The 25664-nt window shown below is 41.9% G+C and overlaps 1 protein-coding gene across 1 annotated transcript in view; it reads left to right on the top strand.

Moving 5' to 3' along the window:
* LOC128685334 (pregnancy zone protein) overlaps positions 1-25664 on the top strand; it is a 446170-nt gene that overhangs the window by 185830 nt on the left and 234676 nt on the right. The window contains 2 exon segments of the mRNA XM_070082123.1: positions 22528-22715; positions 23475-23713. Coding sequence (XP_069938224.1) covers positions 22528-22715; positions 23475-23713 — 427 coding nt within the window.

Here is a 25664-nt window from a genome sequence, read left to right as displayed (position 1 = left end):
CTATTGGCGGAAAGGTGGGCTGGTGCAAGTATGAATAGAGGGGGGAGGGTTGAAAAGGGTTGGAACAGTTTTAAAAATGCAGTATTAGAATGCAGGGCAGAAGTCTGTGGTTGTAGGAGGGTGGGTGCAGGAGGAAAGAGGAGCGATTGGTGGAATGATGAAGTAAAGGGTGTGATCAAAGAGAAAAAGTTAGCTTATGAGAGGTTTTTACAAAGCAGAAGTGTTATACGAAGAGTAGAGTATATGGAGAGTAAAAGGAAGGTGAAGAGAGTGGTGATAGAGTGCAAAAGAAGTGGGAGAGGCACTGTCACGAAATTTTAATGAAAATAAGAAAAAAAATTGGAGCGAGTTAAACAAGTTCAGAAAGCCTAGGGAACAAATTGATATGTCAGTTAAAGACAGAGTAGCGGAGTTAGTAGATGGGGAGATGAAGGTTTTGGGTAGATGGCGAGAACATTTTGAGGAACTTTTAAATGTCGACGAAGAAAGGGAGGCGGTAATTTCATGCACTGGTCTGGGGTGAAGAAGAGCAGGATGTGAGTGTGGGGGAAGTGCATGAGGCATTACGTAGAATGAAAGGGATTAAAGCAGCTGGAACTGACGGGATCATGACAGAAATGTTAAAAGCAGGGAGGGATATAGTGTTGGAGTGGTTGGTATTCTCGTTTAATAAATGTATGAAAGAGGGGAAGGTAACTAGGGATTGGCAGAGAACATGTATAGTCCCTTTATATAAAGTGAATGGGGACAAAAGAAATTGTAAAAGTTATAGAGGAATAAGTTTACTGAGTATACCAGGAAAAGTGTCTGGTAGGGTTATTATTGAAAGAATTAGAGGTAAGACAGAATGCAGGATTGCGGATGAGCAAGGAGGTTTTAGAGTGGGTAGGGGATGTGTAGATCAAGTGTTTACATTGAAGAATATATGTCAACAGTATTTAGATGAAGGTAGGGAAGTTTTTATTGCATTTATTGATTTAGAAAAGGCATATGATAGAGTGGATAGGGGAGCAATGTAGCAGATGTTACAAGTATATGGAATAGGTGGTAAGTTACTAAATGCTGTAAAGAGTTTTTATGAGGATAGTGAGGCTCAGGTTAGGATGTGTAGAAGAGAGGGAGACTACTTCCCGGTAAAAGTAGGTCTTAGACAGGGATGCGTAATGTCAGCATGGCTGTTTAATATATTTATAGATGGGGTTGTAAAAGAAGTAAATGCTACGGAGTTCGGGAGAGGGGTGGGATTAAATTTTGGGGAATCAACTACAAAATGGGAACTGGCAGTTACTTTTTGCTGATGGTACTATGCTTATGAGAGATTCTAAAGAAAAACTGCAAGGGTTAGTAGACGAGCTTGGGAGTGTGTGCAAAGGAGGAAAGTTGAAAGTGAACATAGAAAAGAGGAAGGTGATGATGTCATCCAATGATTTAGATAAAGAAAAATTGGATATCAAATTGGGGAGGAGGAGTATGGAAGAAGTGAATGTTTTCAGATACTTGGGAGTTGACGTGTCGGCGGATGGATTTATGAAGGATGAGGTTAATCATAGAATTGATGAGGGAAAAAAGGTGAGTGGTGCGTTGAGGCATATGTGGAGACAAAAAACGTTATCTATGGAGGCAAAGAAAGGAATATATGAAAGTATAGTAGTACCAACACTCTTATATGGGTGTGAAGCTTGGGTTGTGAATGCAGCAGCGAGGAGGTGGTTGAAGGCAGTGGAGATGTCCTGTCTAAGGGCAATGTGTGGTGTAAATATTATGTAGAAACTTCGGAGTGTGGAAATAAAGAGAAGGTGTGGAGTTAATAAAAGTATTAGTCAGAGGGCTAAAGATGGGTTGTTGAGGTGGTTTGGTCATTTAGAGAGAATGGATCAAAGTAGAATGACATGGAGAGCGTATAAATCTGCAGGGGACGGAAGGCGGGGAAGGGGTCGTCCTCGAAAAGGTTGGAGGGATGGGGTAAAGGAGTTTTTGTGGGCGATGGGATTGGACTTCCAGCAAGCGTGCGTGAGCATGTTGGATAAGAGTGAATGGAGACAAATGGTATTTGGGACCTGACGATCTGTTGGAGTGTGAGCAGGGTAATATTTAGTGAAGGGATTCAGGGAAACTGGTTATTTTTATATAGCCGGACTTGAGTCCTGGAAATGGGAAGTACAATGCCTGCACTTTAAAGGAGTGGTTCGGGATATTGGCAGTTTGGAGGGATATGTTGTGTATCTTTATACGTATATACTTCTGAACTGTTGTATTCTGAGCACCTCTGCAAAAAGAGTGATTACGTGCAAGTGAAGTGAAAGTGTTGAGTGATGATGAAAGTATTTCTTTTTGGGGATTTTCTTTCTTTTTGGGTCACCCTGCCTCGGTGGGAGACGGCCGACTTGCTAAATATATATATATATATATATATATATATATATATATATAAATATATATATATATATATATATATATATATATATATATATATATATGTATATATATATATATATATGTATGTATGTATGTATTTATGTATGCAAAATAACCACTGTGAAAGAATAGTGAAATTCCAAGCGCTTTTGTGACTTCCCGCATTATCAAGTTTCTTGAAAATATGAAAAGTCAAGAAAGCGCTTGGAATTTCACAATTCTTTAACAGTGGTTATTTTGCATTTTCTGATATCAACTGTTTACTGTGATCTTATTGTGGTATTTGTGGCATTTATGGATTTGGAAAAGGCATATGACAGGGTGGATTGGGGGGCAATGTGGCAGATGTTGCAAGAGTATGGTATAGGAGGTAGGTTACTGAAAGCAGTGAAGAGTTTTTACAAGGATAGTGAGGTTCAGGTTAGAGCAGGTAGGAAAGGGGGAGATTATTTCCCAGTAAATGTAGGCCTTCGACAAGGATGTGTGATGTCACCGTGGTTGTTCAATATATTTATAGATTGGGTTGTAAGAAAAGTGAATGCGAGGGTATTGGCAAGAGGTGTTGGGTTAAAAGATAAAGAATCAAACACAGAGTGGGAGTTGCCACAGTTGCTTTTTGCTGATGACACTGTGCTCTTGGGAGATTCTGAAGAGAAGTTGCAGAGGTTGGTGGATGAATTTGGTATGGTATGTAAAAGATGAAAATTAAAAGTGAATATAGGAAAGAGTAAGGTTATGAGGAAAACAAAAAGATTAGGTGATGAAAGATTTGATGTAAGAACATAAGAACACTGCAGCAGACCTGTTGGCCCATACTAGGCAGGTCCTTTACAATCAGTCCCACTAAGAAAACATTTACCCAAACAAATTTTTAAAACTGCCCATGAAATAAGCTCTGATAAGTCTATCCACCCATATGCAAGTCCCACTCAAATCCAACCCGTCTCACTCATGCATCAATAACCCAACTAGGTAGACTGTTCCACTCATCAACTACACTATTTCCAAGCCAATACTTTCCTATGTCCTTTCTAAATCTAAACTTGTCTAATTTAAATCCATTACTGCGGGTTTTCTCTTGGAGAGATATCCTCAAGACCTTATTAATATCCCCTTTATTAATACCCATCTTCCACTTATACACTTTGATCGTGTCTCCCCTCATTCTTCGTCTAACAAGTGAATGTAATTTAAGGGTCTTCAATCTCTCTCCATAGGGAAGATTTCTAATGCTATGTATTAATTTAGTCATTCTACGCTTAATGTTTTTTAACAAATTTATGTCCATTCTGTAATATGGAGACCAGAACTGAGCTGCATAATCTAGGTGAGGCCTTACTAATGATGTATAAAGCTGTAATACAGCCACTGAACTTCTGCTGCTTACACTCCTCGATATAAATCCCAGTAAACTGTTTGCCTTATTACGTACGGTTAGGCATTGCTCTCTTGGTTTTAGGTTGCTGCTTATCATAACCCCCAAGTCTTTTTCGCAATCTGTATGGCTAAGTTCTACATTATTTAACTTATAAGTGCTAGGGTTGTGGACACTCCCGAGCTTCAGAACCTTGCATTTATCTACATTGAACTTGTCTAAATCTACTTTGAGTTTGTCTAAATCTTCCTGAAGTTCCCTGAAATCTACGTTTGAATCAATTATCCTACCTATCTTTGTGTCATCGGCGAATTTGTTCATTTCACTAGTAATTCCCTCATCAAGATCATTGATATGTATTATAAACAACAACGGGCCCAAGACTGATCCCTGTGGAACGCCACTTGTTACAGATCCCCGCTCGGATTTTACCCCATTTATGGACACTGCTTCGTGTCTGTGAGCCATGACTCGATCCATGAGAGCACTTTTCCCTGAATGTCATGAGCTGCCACTGTCTTTAACAGTCTTTGGTGCGGAACTCTATCAAAAGCCTTACTAAAATTTAAGTAAATAATATCATAATCTTTATCGTGATCAACAGCCTCAAAAGCTTTCCTGAAGAAAGTCATTAAATTAGTTAGACAAGAACGGCCTATCGTGAATCCATGCTGAGTATCATTAATCAGATTATGCTTATCCAGATGGCTTCTTATAATCTCAGCTATAATTAACTCCAGCAATTTGCCTACAATTGAGGTCAGGCTTATTGGGCGGTAATTTGACGGTAACGACTTGTCCCCTGATTTAAAAATAGGAATTACATAAGCCATCTTCCACATATCAGACACTATACCTGTTTGAAGAGATAAATTAAAAATATTAGTTAATGGTTCACAGAGTTCCATTTTACATTCCTTAAGAACCCTTGAAAAAAGCTCATCAGGACCCGGCGACTTATTTTGCTTCAGTCGATCTATTTGTTTCACAATCATTTCACTAGTGACTGTGATGTTACATAATTTATCTTCTTCAGGCCCACTATCAAAATTAATTACTGGGATATTGTTAGTGTCTTCCTGTGTAAAAACCGAGAGAAAATAATTATTTAAAATTGAGCACATTTCGTTCTCTATGTCAGTAAGATGCCCAGAGTTATTTTTAAAGGGACCTATCTTATCTCTATCTTTTGTTCTATAGGCCTGGAAAAAACTTTTTTGGTTAGTTTTCGAATCCCTGGCAACTTTAATTTCATAGTCCAGTTTAGCATTTCTTATCCCCTTTTTGACGTCCCTCTTAATGTCAATATACTGATTCATAAGATGACTCTCACCTCTTTTGATGCACCTATAAAGTCCTTTCTTATGCCCTAAAAGATATTTGAGCCTATTATTCATCCATTTTGGATCATTTCTGTTTGATCTAATTTCTTTATAAGGTATAAATGTTCTTTGGGCAGCATGTATAGTGTTCAGAAAACTGTCATATTGATAGCTCTCTTCGTTACCCCAGTCAACAGATGATAAGTGTTCTCTAAGCTCATCGTAATCTGCTAAGCGAAAATCTGGGATTGTTAGTGAGTTATCCCTACTATCATACTTCCATTCTATGCTAAATGTAATTGATTTGTGGTCGCTAGCACCAAGTTCCTCTGAAATTTCTAAATTATTAACAAGGGATTCACTGTTTGCCAGAACTAAGTCAAGCAGGTTATTTCCCCTTGTAGGTTCTGTCACAAACTGCTTCAAAAAATAATCCTGAACTACTAAGAAGTCGTACGATTCTAAATTCCCAGTCAATAAATTCCAATCAATATAACTAAAGTTAAAGTCTCCTAGAATTACTACATTATTGTGCCTTGTGGCCTTAACAATTTTCTCCCATAGTAGTCTCCCTTGGTCCCTCTCTAAGTTTGGGAGACGGTATATCACACTTAATTCCCGTTTTTATACAACAGTTCAGGCGATCTAGGACATACAATGCCACTCCACCCCCCTTCCCAATATTTCTATCTACTTGGAACAATTTAAAACCCTGAATACAGGCATGTCCCGACTTTTTTAATTAAACCACGTCTCAGTTATGGCAAATAAATCAATGTTACCTGCACTAGCAACTAATCTCAACTCGTCCATCTTATTCCTAGCACTACGGTTATTAGCATAATATACATTGAAAGACCCTCCTTCCTGTTTACCCTTCCTGCTCATTTCTGTTTTTCTTCTAAACCTATTACTGCCCTTATCACCTAGTGTCACTGGCTTTTCAATATCTACCTCGTTCTGCTTAATATTAGTTCCCCTAGAACTCATAATATTACTTCACTGGGACTTCACTGTTTTCCCGCCAAAACCCATACCACTAACTATTCCTAGTTTAAAGTCCTAACAGCTACCTCCACTGCAGTTGCCAGTGCCCCCACCCCAGACCTAGATAAGTGAACCCCATCCCTTTCATACATGACATTTCTGCCACAGAAGAGGTCCCAGCCGTCAATGAATGTTACCGCATTTTCCTTACAGTATTTGTCCAGCCAGCAATTGACACCAATTGCTCTGGACAACCATTCATTTCCAACTCCTCTCCTTGGCAAAATACCACATATGACAGGGTTCCCACCCTGCCTCCTAATTATTTCTATTGCTGACCTATACCTGCTAATGAGGTCCTCACTCCTACGTCTGCCAACATCGTTGCCTCCAGCACTGAGACGGATAATAGGATTGCTCCCATTACCTCTCATGATGTCATCCAGATGGCTAACAATATCCTCCATTCCAGCCCCAGGAAAGCAAACCCTCTGTCTCCTACTTCTGTCCTTCAAGCAGAAGGCCCTACCCATGTACCTAACTTGGCTATCCCCAACAACAACAATATTCTTATCTTTCTTGGTGTCGTTCGTCGTGACGTTCCCAGTAGTCGACTCACATTCGTCGGGTAGCACGGAGAATGCATTAGATGTTTCCACAACAGTTTCCACAGCAGTCTCTTTTTTCTTCATCGTTTCTACCTTTCCATTCGTCTTCTTGATCGTCAACTTCGTTCCATGCTGTCCAGCCACTGTCCAGTTTCCCTTCTTGACCTGAGGACTCAAAACAGTGGGACTACTACGAATCCTCTTGTTTTCCTCGGTCAATCGCCGAATCTCCATCTTCGCCACCCTCAATTCTTCCTTAAATTGTTGGTAAAGTTGTTCGATGGAGGGCATCTTGGTTCAGTCCGTAGAGAGCACACTCGACACGTCCTCACAGAGCTAAGTACAGGTCACCACCGCTAAGTACAGGTCATCAGATTGGATAGAGAGAATATGGAGGTGGTGAATGTATTCTAATATTTGGGAGTGGACATGTCAGCAGATGGGTCTATGAAAGATGAGGTGAATCATAGAATTGATGAGGGGAAAGGGTGAGCAGTGCACTTAGGAGTCTGTGGAGACAAAGAACTTTGTCTTTGGATGCAAAGACGGGAATGCATGAGAGTATAGTTTTACCAACGCTCTTATGTGGGTGCGAAGTATGGGTGATGAATGTTGTAGCGAAGAAAAGGCTGAAGGCAGTGGAGATATGTCTGAGGGCAATGTGTGGCGTGAATATAATAAGAACATAAGAACATAAGAAAGAAGGAACACTGCGACAAGCCTACTGACCCATGCGGAGCAGGTCCATAACCCCCCACCGGATTAGTCCAATGACCCACCCAGTCTGGTCACGTCCACTCAAGGAAGGAGCACGGCACCAGACCCAGCAGCTAAAGCTAGTCAGGTTCACCTCACACCCACGCACACCAACTCATGTATTTATCTAACCTATTTTTAAGACTACACAACGTTTAAGCCTCAATAACTGTACTCGGGAGTTTGTTCCACTCATCCACAACTTTATTACCAAACCAGTGCTTTCCTATATCCTTCCTGAATCTGAATTTTTCCAACTTGAAACCATTGCTGCGAGTCCTGTCTTGGCTGGAAATTTTCAGCACGCTATTTACATCCCCTTTATTTATTCCTGTTTTCCATTTATACACCTCGATCATAACCCCCCTAATTCTATGCCTTTCGAGAGAGTGCAGATTCAGGACCCTCAGTCTATCTTCATAGGGAAGATTTCTGATATATGGGATCATCTTTGTCGTCCTCCTCTGTACGTTTTCCAGAGCATTTATATCCATTCTGTAATACGGTGACCAGAACTGAGCAGCACAGTCTAAATGAGGCCTAACCAAGGATATATAGAGTTGAAGAACAACCTGAGGACTTCTATTATTTATACTTCTAGATATAAAGCCAAGAATTCTGTTAGCTTTATTGCGAACACTAATGCACTGTTGTCTTGGTTTTAGATTACTGCTAACCAAAACTCCTAAATCCTTTTCGCAATCAGTTGTATTAAGATCTACATAATTTAGTTTGTATGTTACATGGTTATTTTCCTGTCCAACATTTAGAACTTTGCATTTGTCTATATTAAACTGCATCTGCCACTTCTCCGACCATTGCATCAGTCTATTCAAATCATCCTGGAGTGCTCTAGTGTCATCATTAGAATGAACTGGACTGCCTATTTTGGTGTCATCAGCAAATTTGCTTATGTCGCTATTTATTCCCTCATCTATGTCGTTTATGTAAATTGTGAACAACAATGGGCCCAACACTGACCCCTGAGGAACACCGCTTGTGACATGCCCCCATTCTGATTTCTCCCCATTTATGCAAACTCTCTGTTGCCTATTTGTCAGCCATGCCTCTACCCAGGAAAAAATTTCTCCTCCTATTCCGTGTGCCTTAAGTTTCCTAAATAGCCTCTTATGAGGAACTCTATCGAAAGCCTTACTGAAGTCCATATACACAATATCATATGCATTACCATGATCTACCTCCTCAAACCCCTTAGTGAAAAATGTTAGTAAATTCGTAAGGCAGGAACGTCCCTTTGTATAACCGTGTTGAGATTCATTAATCAAGCTGTGCCTGTCAAGATGGCTACAAATTGCTTCGGCAATTATTGTTTCCATAAATTTTCCCACTATGGAGGTAAGGCTTATTGGTCTATAGTTCGTAGCCAAAGACCTGCCACCTGCCTTGTAAATAAGTATTGCATTTGTCATTTTCCACTTATCAGGCAATATGCCAGTTTGTAGTAATATGTTAAAAAGATTAGCCAAAGGTATGCTAAGTTCCTCTCTATATTCCTTTAACACCCTTGCAAACAGTTCATCAGGGCCTGGGGATTTGTTAGGTCTTAGTTTCTCTATTTGTCTGAGGACCATGTCACTAGTTACCGCAGTCGTGCATAATTTATTATCCTCCTGTTCTACATAATCTATTATTTCAGGAATATCGCTTGTATTTTCCTGGGTGAAAACTGAGAGGAAGTATGTATTGAGAGAATTCGTAGTTTGGAAGTTATGAGGAGGTGCGGGATTGCCAAAACTGTTGTCCAGTGGACTGAAAAAGGGTTGTTCAGGGGGTTCGGACATGTAGCGAGAATGGAACGAAACAAAATGAATTTGAGAGTGTATAAATCTGTAGTGGAGGGAAGGCGGGGTAGGGGTCGGCCTAGGAAAAGTTGGAGGGAGGGGGTAAAGGAGGCTTTGTGTGCGAGGGGCTTGGACTTCCAACAAGCGTGCGTGAGCGTATTTGATTGGAATGAATGGAGACAAATGGTTTTTAATACTAGACGTGGTGTTGGAGTGTGAGCAAAGTAACATTTATGAAGGGATTCAGGGAAACCGTGAGGCCGGACTTGAGTCCTGGAGATGGGAAGTACAGTGTCTACACTCTGAAGGAGGGGTGTTAATGTTGCAGTTTTATAAACTGTAGTGTAAAGCCCCCCTCTGGCAATACAGTGATGGAGTGAATGATGATGAAAGTTTTTCTTTTTCTGGCCACCCTGCCTTGGTGGGAATCGGCCGACGTGTTAATAAATAATATATATATATATATATATATATATATATATATATATATATATATATATATATATATATATATATATATATATATATATATATATATATATATATATATATATATATACATATATGTATATATATATATATATATATATATATATATATATATATATATATATATATATATATATATATATATATATATATATAATTTTTTTTTTTTATTATCACACTGGCCGATTCCCACCAAGGCAGGGTGGCCCGAAAAAGAAAACTTTCACCATCATTCACTCCATCACTGTCTTGCCAGAAGGGTGCTTTACACTACAGTTTTTAAACTGCAACATTAACACCCCTCCTTCAGAGTGCAGGCACTGTACTTCCCATCTCCAGGACTCAAGTCCGGCCTGCCGGTTTCCCTGAATCCCTTCATAAATGTTACTTTGCTCACACTCCAACAGCACGTCAAGTATTAAAAACCATTTGTCTCCATTCACTCCTATCAAACACGCTCATGCATGCCTCCTGGAAGTCCAAGCCCCTCGCACACAAAACCTCCTTTACCCCCTCCCTCCAACCTTTCCTAGGCCGACCCCTACCCCGCCTTCCTTCCACTACAGACTGATACACTCTTGAAGTCATTCTGTTTCGCTCCATTCTCTCTACATGTCCGAACCACCTCAACAACCCTTCCTCAGCCCTCTGGACAACAGTTTTGGTAATCCCGCACCTCCTCCTAACTTCCAAACTACGAATTCTCTGCATTATATTCACACCACACATTGCCCTCAGACATGACATCTCCACTGCCTCCAGCCTTCTCCTCGCTGCAACATTCATCACCCACGCTTCACACCCATATAAGAGCGTTGGTAAAACTATACTCTCATACATTCCCCTCTTTGCCTCCAAGGACAAAGTTCTTTGTCTCCACAGACTCCTAAGTGCACCACTCACTCTTTTTCCCTCATCAATTCTATGATTCACCTCATCTTTCATAGACCCATCCGCTGACACGTCCACTCCCAAATATCTGAATACGTTCACCTCCTCCATACTCTCTCCCTCCAATCTGATATTCAATCTTTCATCACCTAATCTTTTTGTTATCCTCATAACCTTACTCTTTCCTGTATTCACCTTTAATTTTCTTCTTTTGCACACCCTACCAAATTCATCCACCAATCTCTGCAACTTCTCTTCAGAATCTCCCAAGAGCACAGTGTCATCAGCAAAGAGCAGCTGTGACAACTTCCACTTTGTGTGTGATTCTTTATCTTTTAACTCCACGCCTCTTGCCAAAACCCTCGCATTTACTTCTCTTACAACCCCATCTATAAATATATTAAACAACCACGGTGACATCACACATCCTTGTCTAAGGCCTACTTTTACTGGGAAAAAATTTCCCTCTTTCCTACATACTCTAACTTGAGCCTCACTATCCTCGTAAAAACTCTTCACTGCTTTCAGTAACCTACCTCCTAAACCATACACTTGCAACATCTGCCACATTGCCCCCTATCCACCCTGTCATACGCCTTTTCCAAATCCATAAATGCCACAAAGACCTCTTTAGCCTTATCTAAATACTGTTCACTTATATGTTTCACTGTAAACACCTGGTCCACACACCCCCTACCTTTCCTAAAGCCTCCTTGTTCATCTGCTATCCTATTCTCCGTCTTACTCTTAATTCTTTCAATTATAACTCTACCATACACTTTACCAGGTACACTCAACAGACTTATCCCCCTATAATTTTTGCACTCTCTTTTATCCCCTTTGCCTTTATACAAAGGAACTATGCATGCTCTCTGCCAATCCCTAGGTACCTTACCCTCTTCCATACATTTATTAAATAATTGCACCAACCACTCCAAAACTATATCCCCACCTGCTTTTAACATTTCTATCTTTATCCCATCAATCCCGGCTACCTTACCCCCTTTCATTTTGCCTACTGCCTCACGAACTTCCCCCACACTCACAACTGGCTCTTCCTCACTCCTACAAGATGTTATTCCTCCTTGCCCTATACACGAAATCACAGCTTCCCTATCTTCATCAACATTTAACAATTCTTCAAAATATTCCCTCCATCTTCCCAATACCTATAACTCTCCATTTAATAACTCTCCTCTCCTATTTTTAACTGACAAATCCATTTGTTCTCTAGGCTTTCTTAACTTGTTAATCTCACTCCAAAACTTTTTCTTATTTTCAACAAAATTTGTTGATAACATCTCACCCACTCTCTCATTTGCTCTCTTTTTACATTGCTTCACCACTCTCTTAACCTCTCTCTTTTTCTCCATATACTCTTCCCTCCTTGCATCACTTCTACTTTGTAAAAACTTCTCATATGCTAACTTTTTCTCACTTACTACTCTCTTTACATCATCATTCCACCAATCGCTCCTCTTCCCTCCTGCACCCACTTTCCTGTAACCACAAACTTCTGCTGAACACTCTAACACTACATTTTTAATCCTACCCCATACCTCTTCGACCCCATTGCCTATGCTCTCATTTGCCCATCTATCCTCCAATAGCTGTTTATATCTTACCCTAACTGCCTCCTCTTTTAGTTTATAAACCTTCACCTCTCTCTTCCCTGATGCTTCTATTCTCCTTGTATCCCATCTACCTTTTACTCTCAGTGTAGCTACAACTAGAAAGTGATCTGATATATCTGTGGCCCCTCTATAAACATGTACATCCTGAAGTCTACTCAGCAGTCTTTTATCTACCAATACATAATCCAACAAACTACTGTCATTTCGCCCTACATCATATCTTGTATACTTATTTAACCTCTTTTTCTTAAAATATGTATTACCTATAACTAAACCCCTTTCTACACAAAGTTCAATCAAAGGGCTCCCATTATCATTTACACCTGGCACCCCAAACTTACCTACCACACCCTCTCTAAAAGTTTCTCCTACTTTAGCATTCAGGTCCCCTACCACAATTACTCTCTCACTTGGTTCAAAGGCTCCTATACATTCACTTAACATCTCCCAAAATCTCTCTCTCTCCTCTGCATTCCTCTCTTCTCCAGGTGCATACACGCTTATTATGACCCACTTCTCGCATCCAACCTTTACTTTAATCCACATAATTCTTGAATTTACACATTCATATTCTCTTTTCTCCTTCGATAACTGATCATTTAACATTACTGCTACCCCTTCCTTTGCTCTAACTCTCTCAGATACTCCATATATATATATGTACATATATGTATATATATATATGTGTATATATGTATATATATATATGTATATATATGTATATATATATATATGTATATATATGTATATATATATATATATGTATATATATGTATATATATATATATATATGTATATATATATATATATATATATATATATATATATACATATATGTATATATATATATATATATATATATATATATATATATATATATATTATATATATATACATATATATATATATATATATATATATATATATATATATATATTTATATATATATACATATATATATATATATATATATATATAATGTATGTATATACATATGCCTACTGTGCATGTGTATGTGTACTCATCTATTTGTGGTTACAGAGGTGTCGAGACATAACTCCTGGCCCCGTCTTTTCACTTATCGCTACTAGGACCTCTCTCTCCCTGCTCCATGAGCTGTATCATGTATCGTCCTAAAACTATGCATGGTTCGTGCCTCCACTACGTCACTTGCAAGACTGTTCCACTTCCTGACCACTCTATGACTTAAGAAATAATTCCTGGCATCTCTTTGACTCATCTGAGTCTTCAACTTCCAATTGTGACTCTTTGTTTCTGTGTTCCATCTCTAACATCCTGTCTCTGTCCACCTTGTCAGTTCCATGCAGCATTCTGTATGTCGTTATTATGTTCCCCCTAATATTTCTGTCCTCCAATGTCGTCAAACCGATTTCCATTAACATTTCTTCGTAGGATATCCCCTTAGCTCTTAAACTAATCTTTCTACAAACATTTGCACTTTCTGTAATTTCTTGCCGTGCTTTACCAGGTGTGGGTTCCAAACTGGTGCTGCGTAATCCAGGATGGGCCTAATCTACACGATTCCTTACTGAGGTATCGGAAGGCTATTCTCAGGTTTGCCAGGCGCCCATATGCTGCAGTAGGAGATGTGCTACTCAGGAGATGTGCTCGGTATTACACTCACCCTGGAACGGAAGATGAGTATAAACGCCAACCAGCACGGATTTACTGAAGGCAAATCACGTCACAAACGTACTGGAGTTTTATGATAAAGTAACAGAAGTAAGACACGAGAGAGAGGGGTGGGTTGATTGCATCTTCTTGGACTGCAAGAAGGCCTTCGACACAGTTCCTCACAAGAGATTAGTGCAGAAGCTCGAGGATCAGGTGTGTATAACAGGAAAGGCACTGCAATGGATCAGAAAATACCTAACAGGAAGGCAACAACAAATCATGGTACATGATGAGGCATTACATTTGGCGCCTGTGACGAGCGGGGTCCCACAGGGGTCGGTCCTAAGACCAATGCTATTTCTGGTATATGTGAATGACGTGATGGAAAGGTTAGACTCAGAAGTGTCACTGTTCGCAGATTATGTGAAGTTAATGAGGAGAATTAAATCAGATGAGGATCAGGTAGGACTTCAAAGAGACCTGGACAGGCTGGATACCTGGAACAGCAACTGGCTTCTCGAATTTAACCCCGCCAAATAAAAGTCATGAAGATCGGAGTATAGGCTAGGTGGCCAAAAACTGCAAACCTCGGTCAAGGACAAAGATTTTGGGGTGAGTATAACACCGAGCACGTCTCCGAAAGCACACATCAACCAGATAACTGCTGCAGCAAATGGGCTCCTGGCAAACCTGATAATAGCGTTGCCATACCTCAGTAAGGAATCGTTCAAGACACTGTACACCGTGTACGTTAGGCCCATACTGGAGTATGCAGCACCTGTTTGGAACCCACATTTGATCAAGCACGTCAAGAAATTAGAGAAAGTGCAAAGGTTTGCGACAAGGTTAGTTCCAGAGTTAAGGGGAATGTCCTACGAAGAAAATTTAAGGGAAATCGGCCTGACGACACTGGAGGACAGGGGAGTTAGGGAAGACATGATACCGACATACCAAATACTGCGTGGAATAGACAAGGTGGACAGAGACAGGGTGTACTAGAGAGGGGACACAGAAACAAAGGGTCACAATTGGAAGTTGAAGACCCAGATGAATCAAAAGGATGTTAGGAAGTATTTCTTTTCACAGAGTAATCAGGAAGTGGAATAGCCTAGCAAGTGAGATAATGTATGCAGGAACCATACATAGCTTTAAGATGAGGTTTGATAAAGCTCACAGAGCAGGGAGAGAGAGGACCTAGTAGCTGGAGCTGAGTCTCGACCCATGCAACCACAATTAGGTGAGTACAATTAGGTAAGTACCCTAAGTATAGACTAGGTCTTTGGCCACCTAGCCTATACTCTGGCGGGGTTAAATTCAAGGAGCCAGTTGCTGGACCAACCTTCCTGCCTATCCAGATTTCTTTGTAGTCCTGCCTGATCCTCATCCGATTTCCTTCTCCTCATTAATTTCACATCATTTGCAAACAGGGACACTTCCGTCATGTCCTTCACATGTACCAATAATAGCATTGGTCCTTTGACTGACCCCTGTGGAACTCCGCTTGTCACAGGTGCCCACTGATACCTCGCCATGTACCACTACTCGTTGTTGCCTCCCTGTCAGGTATTCTCTGATCAATTGCAGTGCCCTTCCTGTTACATGTGCCTGATCCTCTAGCTGTTGAACTAATTTCATGTAGTCCAAGAAAATGCAGTCTACCCACCCCACTCTCTAGTTTCTTACTTCTGTTACCTTGTCACAGAACTCCAATAGGTTTGCCAAACTGGATTGGCCTTCATGGATCCGTGCTGGTTCTCGTTTATAAGCTTGTTCCATTCTATGTGCTCCTTCATTCTCCTCCTGAAATTCTTTTCTCCATGACTTTGCTGTCTTCAGTACCTCAGGTAGTTACCCAATTTCAATGGATGTCTTGAAAACTGTTGTTAGTGACATATACAGCGTCTCTACTCCCTCTCAAAGGACCCACGGAGAGATATTGTCCGGTCCCACCGCCTTTGAGATATCATGGTCACTTAGTAACTTCTTCACCTCCTCCTCGGTTGAGTGCATTTCATCCAACACTTGTTGATATATACCTTGTTAGTGTACCCTCTTGTTCTGACTTCCCAGAGTCCTTTCCCTCTCCTCTGTAAATACTTCCTTAAATCTCATGTAGAGCTACTCACATACTTCTTGGTCGTTTCATGTGAGCTCCCCACCTTCTTTCCTCAGCCTCATTACTGGTCCTTGACTGTTGTCTTCCTCCTGATGTGGCTATACAACAGCTTCAGGTCAGACTTGACTTTTGATCCTATGTTGTTTTTGTACTGTGGCTGGGCCTCCCTCCTTATCTGTGCATATTTGTTTCTGGATCATCTACTAATCTCTTTATTTTCCTGGGTCCTTTGCCTTCTGTAATTTTTCCAGTTTCTAGTTCACTTAGTTTTTGCCTCCCTTCACCTTTGGGTAAATCAAGGGCTCATTCTGTTCTTCCCATTTTTTCTGTTGCATACCTGGGAACATACCTTTCATCTGCCTCCATGCATTTTACTGTTATGTAGTCCATCATTTTGTTTACTGACTTTCCTACCAATTCTCTTTCCCACTGAAACTCCTACAGGGAGTTTCTCATACTTGTGTAGTCCCCCCATTTATAGTTTGGATTTTCCTATCCTATTCCTGTTACCCTCTCCATTTGTAGCTCTACTATGTATTCAAAGCTCAGAACCACATGATCACTACCTTTAAAGGGCCTTTCATATGACATGTCCTCAATATCAGAGCTACTCTGGGTGAACACGAGGTCCGGTCTTGCTGGTTCATTCTCCCCTCTCACTCTGGTAGTGACCCTAATATGTTGATCCATGATGTTTTCCGGTACCAGATCCATCATCCGGGCTCTCCATGTTTCAGGGTCCCCATGTGGCTCCACATCCATCGTCTTGGCTCTCCAAGTTACAGGACCCTCATGTGACTCCAGGTTTTCCCAGTCATTCTCCTTGTGAGTGAAATCACCCATAACTCAGCTAGTGTGTCCACCATTGTTCAGTTGCTCTTTTCTTATTCTTCTCTTGGTGGGTTATATCACTGCAATGACTACCTTATGTCCCCAATGCTGCATTGTACCTGCTATGTTGTCCCATTCCTTCTATTTCCTCAAATCCCCATCAGTTTTTAATGAACAGTGGCACTCCTCTTCCCCCTCTGCTCCCTCTATCTTTCCTCTGGATCTGATATCCAGGTGGGAAGATTGCATCTGTTATCGTCCCTGAGAGTTTCATTTTTGTGACTGCTGTGATGTCTGGGAAAGTCTCCTTGATTCTTTCATGGCGCTCCTCCCATTTATTTGTTGTTCGATCCGCATGCATATACCAAACCTTCAACTTCTTTTTAAACTGTGGTCAATGGAGAACGTTGGGGTTCGAGGAGCAGAAGACCTGGTGGGGAATTATGGGCGGTTGCTGTGGGGGTGGAGTTTGCGATGAGAGGTGTGTTGACAGAGGGTTCAGTATGTGGGTTTTGGTTTAGATTGTTTGGTTGCATTGGTTTTGTCATGGTTGAGGTCCTTCTGTGGGTGGTTTTGAGGGAAGTAGTGTTTGCTCTTCTTCCTGAGTCTGGTTTCTTCTGCTCATCTCTGTCTTTGCCTCTCGTTCTTCCTTGCATCTTTGTACTCTCTCTTTCAGTTTCTGCCTTTTTCATGTATTCTCTTGCAGTCGAGGTATACCCTCTTGTACTTCGGTATGTCCTTTAGTCAAGCTTTCTCCTGCAGGATCCTGTTTCGAACTGATTCAGCCTTGAAGATCACTTTTACTAGACGTTTTTACCTCTTGCAAACGACTCACGAAATCGTAATGACATGATTGCAAACAAACCATACCCCGGCCGGATTGAACCCGCGGTCAAAGAGTCTCAAAACTCCAGCTAACGCGACGGGCTGGAGTTTTGAGACTCTATGACCGCGGGTTCAATCCCGGCCGGGGTATGGTTTGTTTGCAATCGTGTCATTACGATTTCGTGAGTCATGTTGACGGCAGTGAAGGGACTTGAGCTAGAGTTCGTCACGGCCACGCTAGCTGGAGATTCGTCTGTAAAAACTTGCATTTGTGGTCACAGTGGTGCCTGTGCTAACCTTCCTATGGTGTAGAAATATACCTAGTTGGATGAATCTTATTGTGGCTAGCTGGTCTAGTGGCTAACGCGACGGGCTGGAGTTTTGAGACTCTATGACCGCGGGTTCAATCCCGGCCGGGGTATGGTTTGTTTGCAATCGTGTCATTACGATTTCGTGAGTCATGTTGACGGCAGTGAAGGGACTTGAGCTAGAGTTCGTCACGGCCACGCTAGCTGGAGATTCGTCTGTAAAAACTTGCATTTGTGGTCACAGTGGTGCCTGTGCTAACCTTCCTATGGTGTAGAAATATACCTAGTTGGATGAATCTTATTGTGGCTAGCTGGTCTAGTGGCTAACGCGACGGGCTGGAGTTTTGAGACTCTATAACCGCGGGTTCAATCCCGGCCGTGGTATGGTTTGTTTGCAATCGTGTCATTACGATTTCGTGAGTCATGTTGACGGCAGTGAAGGGACTTGAGCTAGAGTTCGTCACGGCCACGCTAGCTGGAGATTCGTCTGTAAAAACTTGCATTTGTGGTCACAGTGGTGCCTGTGCTAACCTTCCTATGGTGTAGAAATATACCTAGTTGGATGAATCTTATTGTGGCTAGCTGGTCTAGTGGCTAACGCGACGGGCTGGAGTTTTGAGACTCTATGACCGCGGGCTCAATCCCGGCCGGGGTATGGGATGGTTTCTCTTGCAAACCAACCAATTCTCAGAAAATTAGTCAACTGGGTCGTGTCATCCTCTTCTATCGCTCTCATGATACTTTCAATCGCTTTTTTTCTCCTCCTGTCTTCTTGCTTCATAAGTCTTCCCTTCAACTTCCTGTGTGTGTGTGTGTGTGTGTGTGTGTGTGTGTGTGTGTGTGTGTGTGTGTGTGTGTGTGTGTGTGTGTGTGTGTGTGTGTGTGTGTGTGTGTGTGTGTGTGTGTGTGTGTGTTCTCACCTAGTTGTACTCACCTAGTTGAGGTTGCAGGGGTCGAGTCCGAGCTCCTGGCCCCGCCTCTTCACTGGTCGCTACCAGGTCACTCTCCCTGAATTGTGAGCATTATCATACCTCTGCTTAAAGCTATGTATGGATCCTGCCTCCACTACATTGCTTCCCAAACTATTCCACTTCCTGACTACTCTGTGGCTGAAGAAATACTTCCTAACATCCCTGTAATTCATCTGTGTCTTTAACTTTCAACTGTGTCTCCTTGTTGCTGTGTCCCATCTCTGGAACATCCTGTCTTTGCCCACCTTGTCAATTCCTCTCAGTATTTTGTATGTCGTTATCATGTCCCCCCCTATCTCTCCTGTCCTCCAGTGTCGTCAGGTCGATTTCCCTTAAGCTCTCCTCATAGGACATACCTCTTAGCTCTGGGACTAGTCTTGTTGCAAACCTTTGCACTTTCTCTAGTTTCTCTACGTGCTTGGCTAGGTGTGGGTTCCAAACTGGTGCCGCATACTCCAAAATGGGCCTAACGTACACGGTGTACAGGGTCCTGAACGATTAGTTATTAAGATATCGGAATGCTGTTCTGAGGTTTGCTAGGCGCCCATATGCTGCAGCAGTTATTTGGTTCATGTGCGCTTCAGGAGATGTTCCTGGTGTTATACTCACCCCAAGATCTTTTTCCTTGAGTGAGGTTTATAGTTTCTGGCCCCTAGACTGTACTCCGTCTGCGGTTTTCTTTGCCCTTCCCCAATCTTCATGACTTTGCACTTGCTGGGGTTGAACTCCAGGAGCCAATTGCTGGACCAGGTCTTCAGCCTGTCCAGATCTCTTTGTAGTTCTGCCTGGTCTTCGATCGAATAAATTCTTCTCATCAACTTCATGTCATGTATAAACAGGAACACCTCGGAGTCTATTCCTTCCGTCACGTCGTTCACAAATACCAGAAACAGCACTGTTCCTAGGACTGACCCCTGTGGGACCCCGCTGGTCACAGGCGCCCACTTTGACACCTCGCCACGTACCATGACTCGCTGTTGTCTTCCTGACAAGTATTCCCTGATCAATTGTAGTGCCTTCCCTGTTATCCCTGCTTGGTCCTCCAGTTTTTGCGCTAATCTCTTGTGTGGAACTGTGTCAAACGCCTTCTTGCAGTCCAAGAAAATGCAATCCACCCACCCCTCTCTCTCTTGTCTTACTGCTGTCACCATGTCATAGAACTCCAATAGGTTTGTGACACAGGATTTCCCGTCCCTGAAACCTTGTTGTGTGTGTGTGTGTGTGTGTGTGTGTGTGTGTGTGTGTGTGTGTGTGTGTGTGTGTGTGTGTGTGTGTGTGTGTGTGTATGTATGTGTGTTCTCCTTGTTGTACTCACCTAGTTGTGGCTGCAGGGGTCGGATCACAGCTCCTCTTGACTGGTCACTACTAAATCACTCTAGATCACTCTTCCTGCTCTATGAGCAGCTATGTATGTATCCTGCCTCCACTACATCACTTCCCAGTCTATTCCACTTCCTGTCAACTTTGTGACTGAAGAAATGCTGCCAAACATCCCCGTGATTTATCTTCAACTTCCAACTGTGGCCCCTTGTTACTGTGTCCCATTCTCACCAGTAGAAGTTGTCCTAGTGAGAATGGCTGGATTTGAGTGGGACGTGACCTCCCAACGACCACATTCTTACTTCTACTAGTGGCCTACATCTCACCTCCTGGCGGTATATAAGGCTCCATCTTGTCACTTCAATCCCATGTTGTTTCAGACTATGGAACAATACTCTTCTCCAGACTGAGGGACTGACCACCTCAAAACATCAAGGGTGATGGACTGATTACATGCTTTTCACGTCTCTTCTATCAATTTTTCTAAAGAAGCCTACTATGTAGGCGAAACGTTTCGAAATAAAGATACCTAACTGTTGCATATGTGTCTTATCTAGCAACCTATCGGTATTTTATTCAATTTTAATATTCACTGTGTCCCATCTCTGGAACATCCTGCCTCTGTCCACCTTGTCGATTCCTCTCAGTAATTTATGTCTTTATCATATCCCCACTATATCTCCTGTCCTCCAGTGTCATCAGGTTGATTTCCCTTAGCCTCTCCTCGTAGGACATGCCTTTTAGCTCCGGGACTACTCTTGTTGCAAACCTTTGCATTTTCTCTAGTTTCCTTATGTGCTTGGCTAGGTGTGGGTTTCAAACTGCTGCTGCATACTCCGATATAGGCCTAACGTGCACGGTGTACAGTTTCCTGAATTATTCCTATTTGGGATGTCGGAATGCTGTTCTTAGGTTTGCCAGTCGCCCGTATGCTGCAGCAGTTATTTGGCTGATGTGCGCCTCAGGAGATGTGCCCAGTGTTATACTCACCCCAAGATCCTTTTCCTTGAGTGAGGTTTGTAGTCTCTGGCTCCATAGACTGTACTCCGTCTGCGGTCTTCCTTGCCCTTCCCCAATCTTCATGACTTTGCACTTGGTGGGGTTGAACTCCAGGAGCCAGTTGCTGGTCCAGTCCTGCAGCCTGTCCAGATCCCTTTGTAGTTCTGCTTGATCCTCGTGCTACTGAATTCTTCTCATCAACTTCCCATCATCTTCAAACAGGAACACTTCTGAGTCTATTCCTTCCGTCATGTCGTCCACAAACACCAGAAACAGCACCGGTCCTAGGACTGACCTCTGTGGAACTCCGCTCGCCACAGGCGCCCACTTTGACACCTCGCTACGTACCATGACTCGCTGTTATCTTCCTCACATGTATTCCCTAATCCATTGCAGTACCTTCCCTGTTATCCCTGTCTGATCTTCCAGCGTTTGCACTGCTTTCTTGTGTGTCAAACGCCTTCTGACAGCCCGAGGAAACGCAATCTACCCACTCGTCTCTCTCTTGTCTTACTGCTGTCACCCTGTCATGTAACTCTAGTTGGTTTGTGACACAGGATTTCCCGTCCCTGAAACCATGTTGGCTCTTGTTGATAAGATCATTCCTTTCTATGTGCTCCACCACTCTTCTCCTGATAATCTTCTCCATAACTTTGCATACCATACATGTCAGTGACACTGCTCTGTAGTTTAATACTTCGTGTCTATGTCCTTTTTTAAATATTGGGACTAGTCGTCCTGTTTCGATAGATGTGTTGAAGATTGTTGTTATTGGTACACATAGCGCCTCTGAGTACTCAGTAATCAGTACCGTCAGTACTCAGTGCTCTGAGTGTGTGTGTGTGTGTGTGTGTGTGTGTGTGTGTGTGTGTGTGTGTGTGTGTGTGTGTGTGTGTGTGTGTGTTTATGAGTACTCACCAATTTGTGGTTGCAGGGGTCGAGTCGTAGTTTCTGGCCCCGCCTCTTTACTGGTCAATACTAGCTCCACCCTTTCTCTGCTCCATTAGCTATATCGTATATTTTCTTGTAGCTATACGCAGGGTCACCATCTGTAGAAGACCCGGGCCGGAAGTACCGGCAAATCTCTACCTAACCTTGTAGCTATATATGGGTCTTGATCACACTACATCACTTCCCAGATTGTTCCACTTCCTAAAAGCTCTATGAAGAAATACTAACATCCCTGTTTGTGTGTGTGTGAGTGTTAATTTAATTCTAATAAAATTAACCATAACTCTCGCAGGGGCTACATAATCACCACGCCAAGACAGTGGGTGTCAGGAGCTCCTGCCCAGGTATGTGTCTACGTGGACAACCCTTCTGCTCCAGAAGGTAAGCTGACCTTCGCTGTGACGGCTTATGACTGGCAACAAGTTGATGCAGATCGGAACGTCACCGTTGTTCCGAACACTTCTATCCTGATTCCTGGAGGTTAGTGGATCAAGATGGTTAGTTGAGAACTTTCAACTTCATTCACAGGCAAGTACAATAATTAATTTTGAAATTCTCGTATATGCACGCATGAATTTCATATTCTGAGAAGCCAGGTTAGTGGCTTCCACAGTGCTAGTTTGTCTAACAGCTAGTCTCAAAAACTTTGATTTCAAGGGAGGTATAAAAGTCAATTTGTATTCCTCTCATGCTCATACAGCTGCTGTGCCATATTTATAACCACTCAATTCAGGTTTTTACAGTCTCTTGAAATTTGAGTGTCTTCAGGCAAGTTATATGTATTAATTTAGTCCGTCTCCAGTGCTTAAATATAATACACATTGTGTTCATGGTAACATCTCTGTTAACAAACTTAACAAGTAACAGAGTTTACCAACAAATAAGTTGGTCTTTAGTGCACTAAACAAAATTACAAATACAGTAAATCCACAAAATCATTAGTTATGTAACGTAAATAAAATATGGATTATTTGTTTAAGGTATAACTGTAGAAAAATTGATAGTGTTTTCTAAAATATTTAGAAACTGAAAGGAAGGAAAGATAGTTTGTCAGGTTTGACACCTATAGTCTAAATTAATGTTACTACATACACACTTACATCAGGAAAACTAATCCACAAAATAAGAAATCAAGAACAAGATGAAATGTAGATGCTGAGTACGGAGAAGAAATATAGATAATTTTGTAGAATACTGAGAGTTCGAGTGACTCTAATTTATCTAATTTATTAATTTCAGGGAAGACTGAGAAGTGCTATGAAGTCGCAGTGCCAAGTTCGACATATTACTACGGTCACCTGCACATCTTTGGCAGTGTGGCTGGTGTTAACATCAGTCGTACAGTGAGTATATCTTTGAAGAGCTCCAACCAGGTTACCTTCATCCAGACTGACAAGTACCTCTACGAGCCTGGCGAGAACGTCAAGTTCAGAATTCTCACAGTGACTGGACCTTATTTAAACGTCTCTACTGACCAGGTGAGAGTCAATAATACCAGCAAATGGGCCTCTTTAATAGCAGCAGGTCACTTATAACAGCAGCAGATTAACTTATTTTTTTACCCAAGCAACATGAAAATACTGCAATTAATTTTAAGTATGTAAGCGTCCATTATCTTGGAAGGTAAGATTCTATAATAGCAGCAAGTGTAAAACCACTGATGTGTCGTATCTTCTGGTAGAATAAGTAGCATGGAAGGCTAATTAAGTGGCGTAGACTGGCGTGGATTTATTCTGTAAATGGGTATACAGGCAGGACGTGTTAGGGGTCTGTAGGTAGGTCTTGATGGAAGGTCAGATGGGTACAAAGTGAGAACGAGAACAGGCCGTGAGGTTAGACCTAGGGGGGACTGCCATCTACCGGTCACTCGTGAAACTAGGCCTAAGCCAGTAACTCACTTTAGTGGGAAGCATGTGAAGCAGGTGGGTAGACATACTGTCTACATTTTGCTCTGCCACACATCTCGGGTAGCCCCGACGTGACAGTAATGGTGTTCAAGACAGAAAAAAATTAAATACACTCATAGAACTTGGCTTTTTGCATACCCTGATACCAACAACACCAAAAAATTAGAAATCCTCGAAAAACTTTCTACATTTTATATGGGAGAGAAAAAACATGCTATTCTGCTTAATACTGGATGGGGCCATGGGACGTCAGGACAGAATTGGAACATAATTCTTATGTACAGGTTCACAGGGGTGCACCGGGTGTCAGGCACTGTCTGCACGTTAAGAAACGTTTTTCCATCCATACATCTGCAAGCAATATGACATGAAAGGGAGGCACTGCCCTGACCTATAATATAGACCATCTAATACACACTGCATGTGAAAAACTTGCAGCTACTTTACTGGAAAATATTATAGCTATTTATAGGTATCTTTACACAAAACATGCTTCCTTTACATATATACATAGTCCACCCTGACTCCGTTACATGAGGTTTTAACTAGTTATAATGCGTATGAGCATTGATGCCCAGTGCAGCCAGAAGACAGTGTAGTCAGAGCAGGAGTTGGATAGGTCGACAGGCTTCTCAATGTCAAAGAAATGTACTAGTACTGCTGTCCTGGGTCTCAGATCATAGGTATGTGATTGGACAGTTTCGGCTTGCACATTGTCAGTGTATTTCATGTAGTCACGATGAATTTCCTTAATCGTTCCATTCTCCCTCACCTCGAACTTGTTGCCATGGAGCTGTCTGAGGACACGGTAAGGACCAACAAATTAGGGAACTAGCTTATGCATATATGGGGTGTTGTGTAGGGTTTTGCAACATTACCTTGCAACCTGATACAACTTTACTCTCCTCAGCATTAGCGTTACGATTAGACGTAAACTTTTGAGTTGCTTTCTTGAGATTTTCTCGTACTCTCTGAGAGACAAGCTGTGGAGTCCACATCTTGTTGACGCTGACAATGTAAGTGTCAACGAGATGCGGACTGAGGTGGGGTAAGAAAAAATTAATATCGCAAATGCTTGTCATAGCCTTACAATGCAGAGAGGGGTGTCTCTCTAATCGTGCTGTTGTGCGAGTTTAGAGTACTCTACACATCTGGAATGACCTCGTCCCATGTGGTACAACTCGGATTGATGGTCACTCTGAGCACCTCTAGAGTTTTGTGATTTGTATGTTCAGCAGGATGGCGTGGAGCTCCTGGCATTTTATGTATATCAAATCTAGAGCAAAGATCCTGCATTGTGGCATTGATGAACTCCGACCCATTGACTAACAGGAAACGAAAGCATTAGCAACTGTCTCGGTGGTTTTGTTAGGAATGGGTACTGCTCACAGTACCGTGTCAAGTTATCCACCATCACAGGCAGGTGTTTATTACAGGTCGACAGAAGTTCTCTCCCATGGTTGCTTTGTAATGAGATACTAGAGAATATGAGGAGGACAGGTGACAGTACCTTTGTGCTGGA

Source organism: Cherax quadricarinatus, chromosome 1, assembly GCF_038502225.1.
Source record: "Cherax quadricarinatus isolate ZL_2023a chromosome 1, ASM3850222v1, whole genome shotgun sequence".
NCBI lineage: Eukaryota > Metazoa > Arthropoda > Malacostraca > Decapoda > Parastacidae > Cherax > Cherax quadricarinatus.
This window is presented reverse-complemented; position numbering and strand designations above follow the sequence as displayed.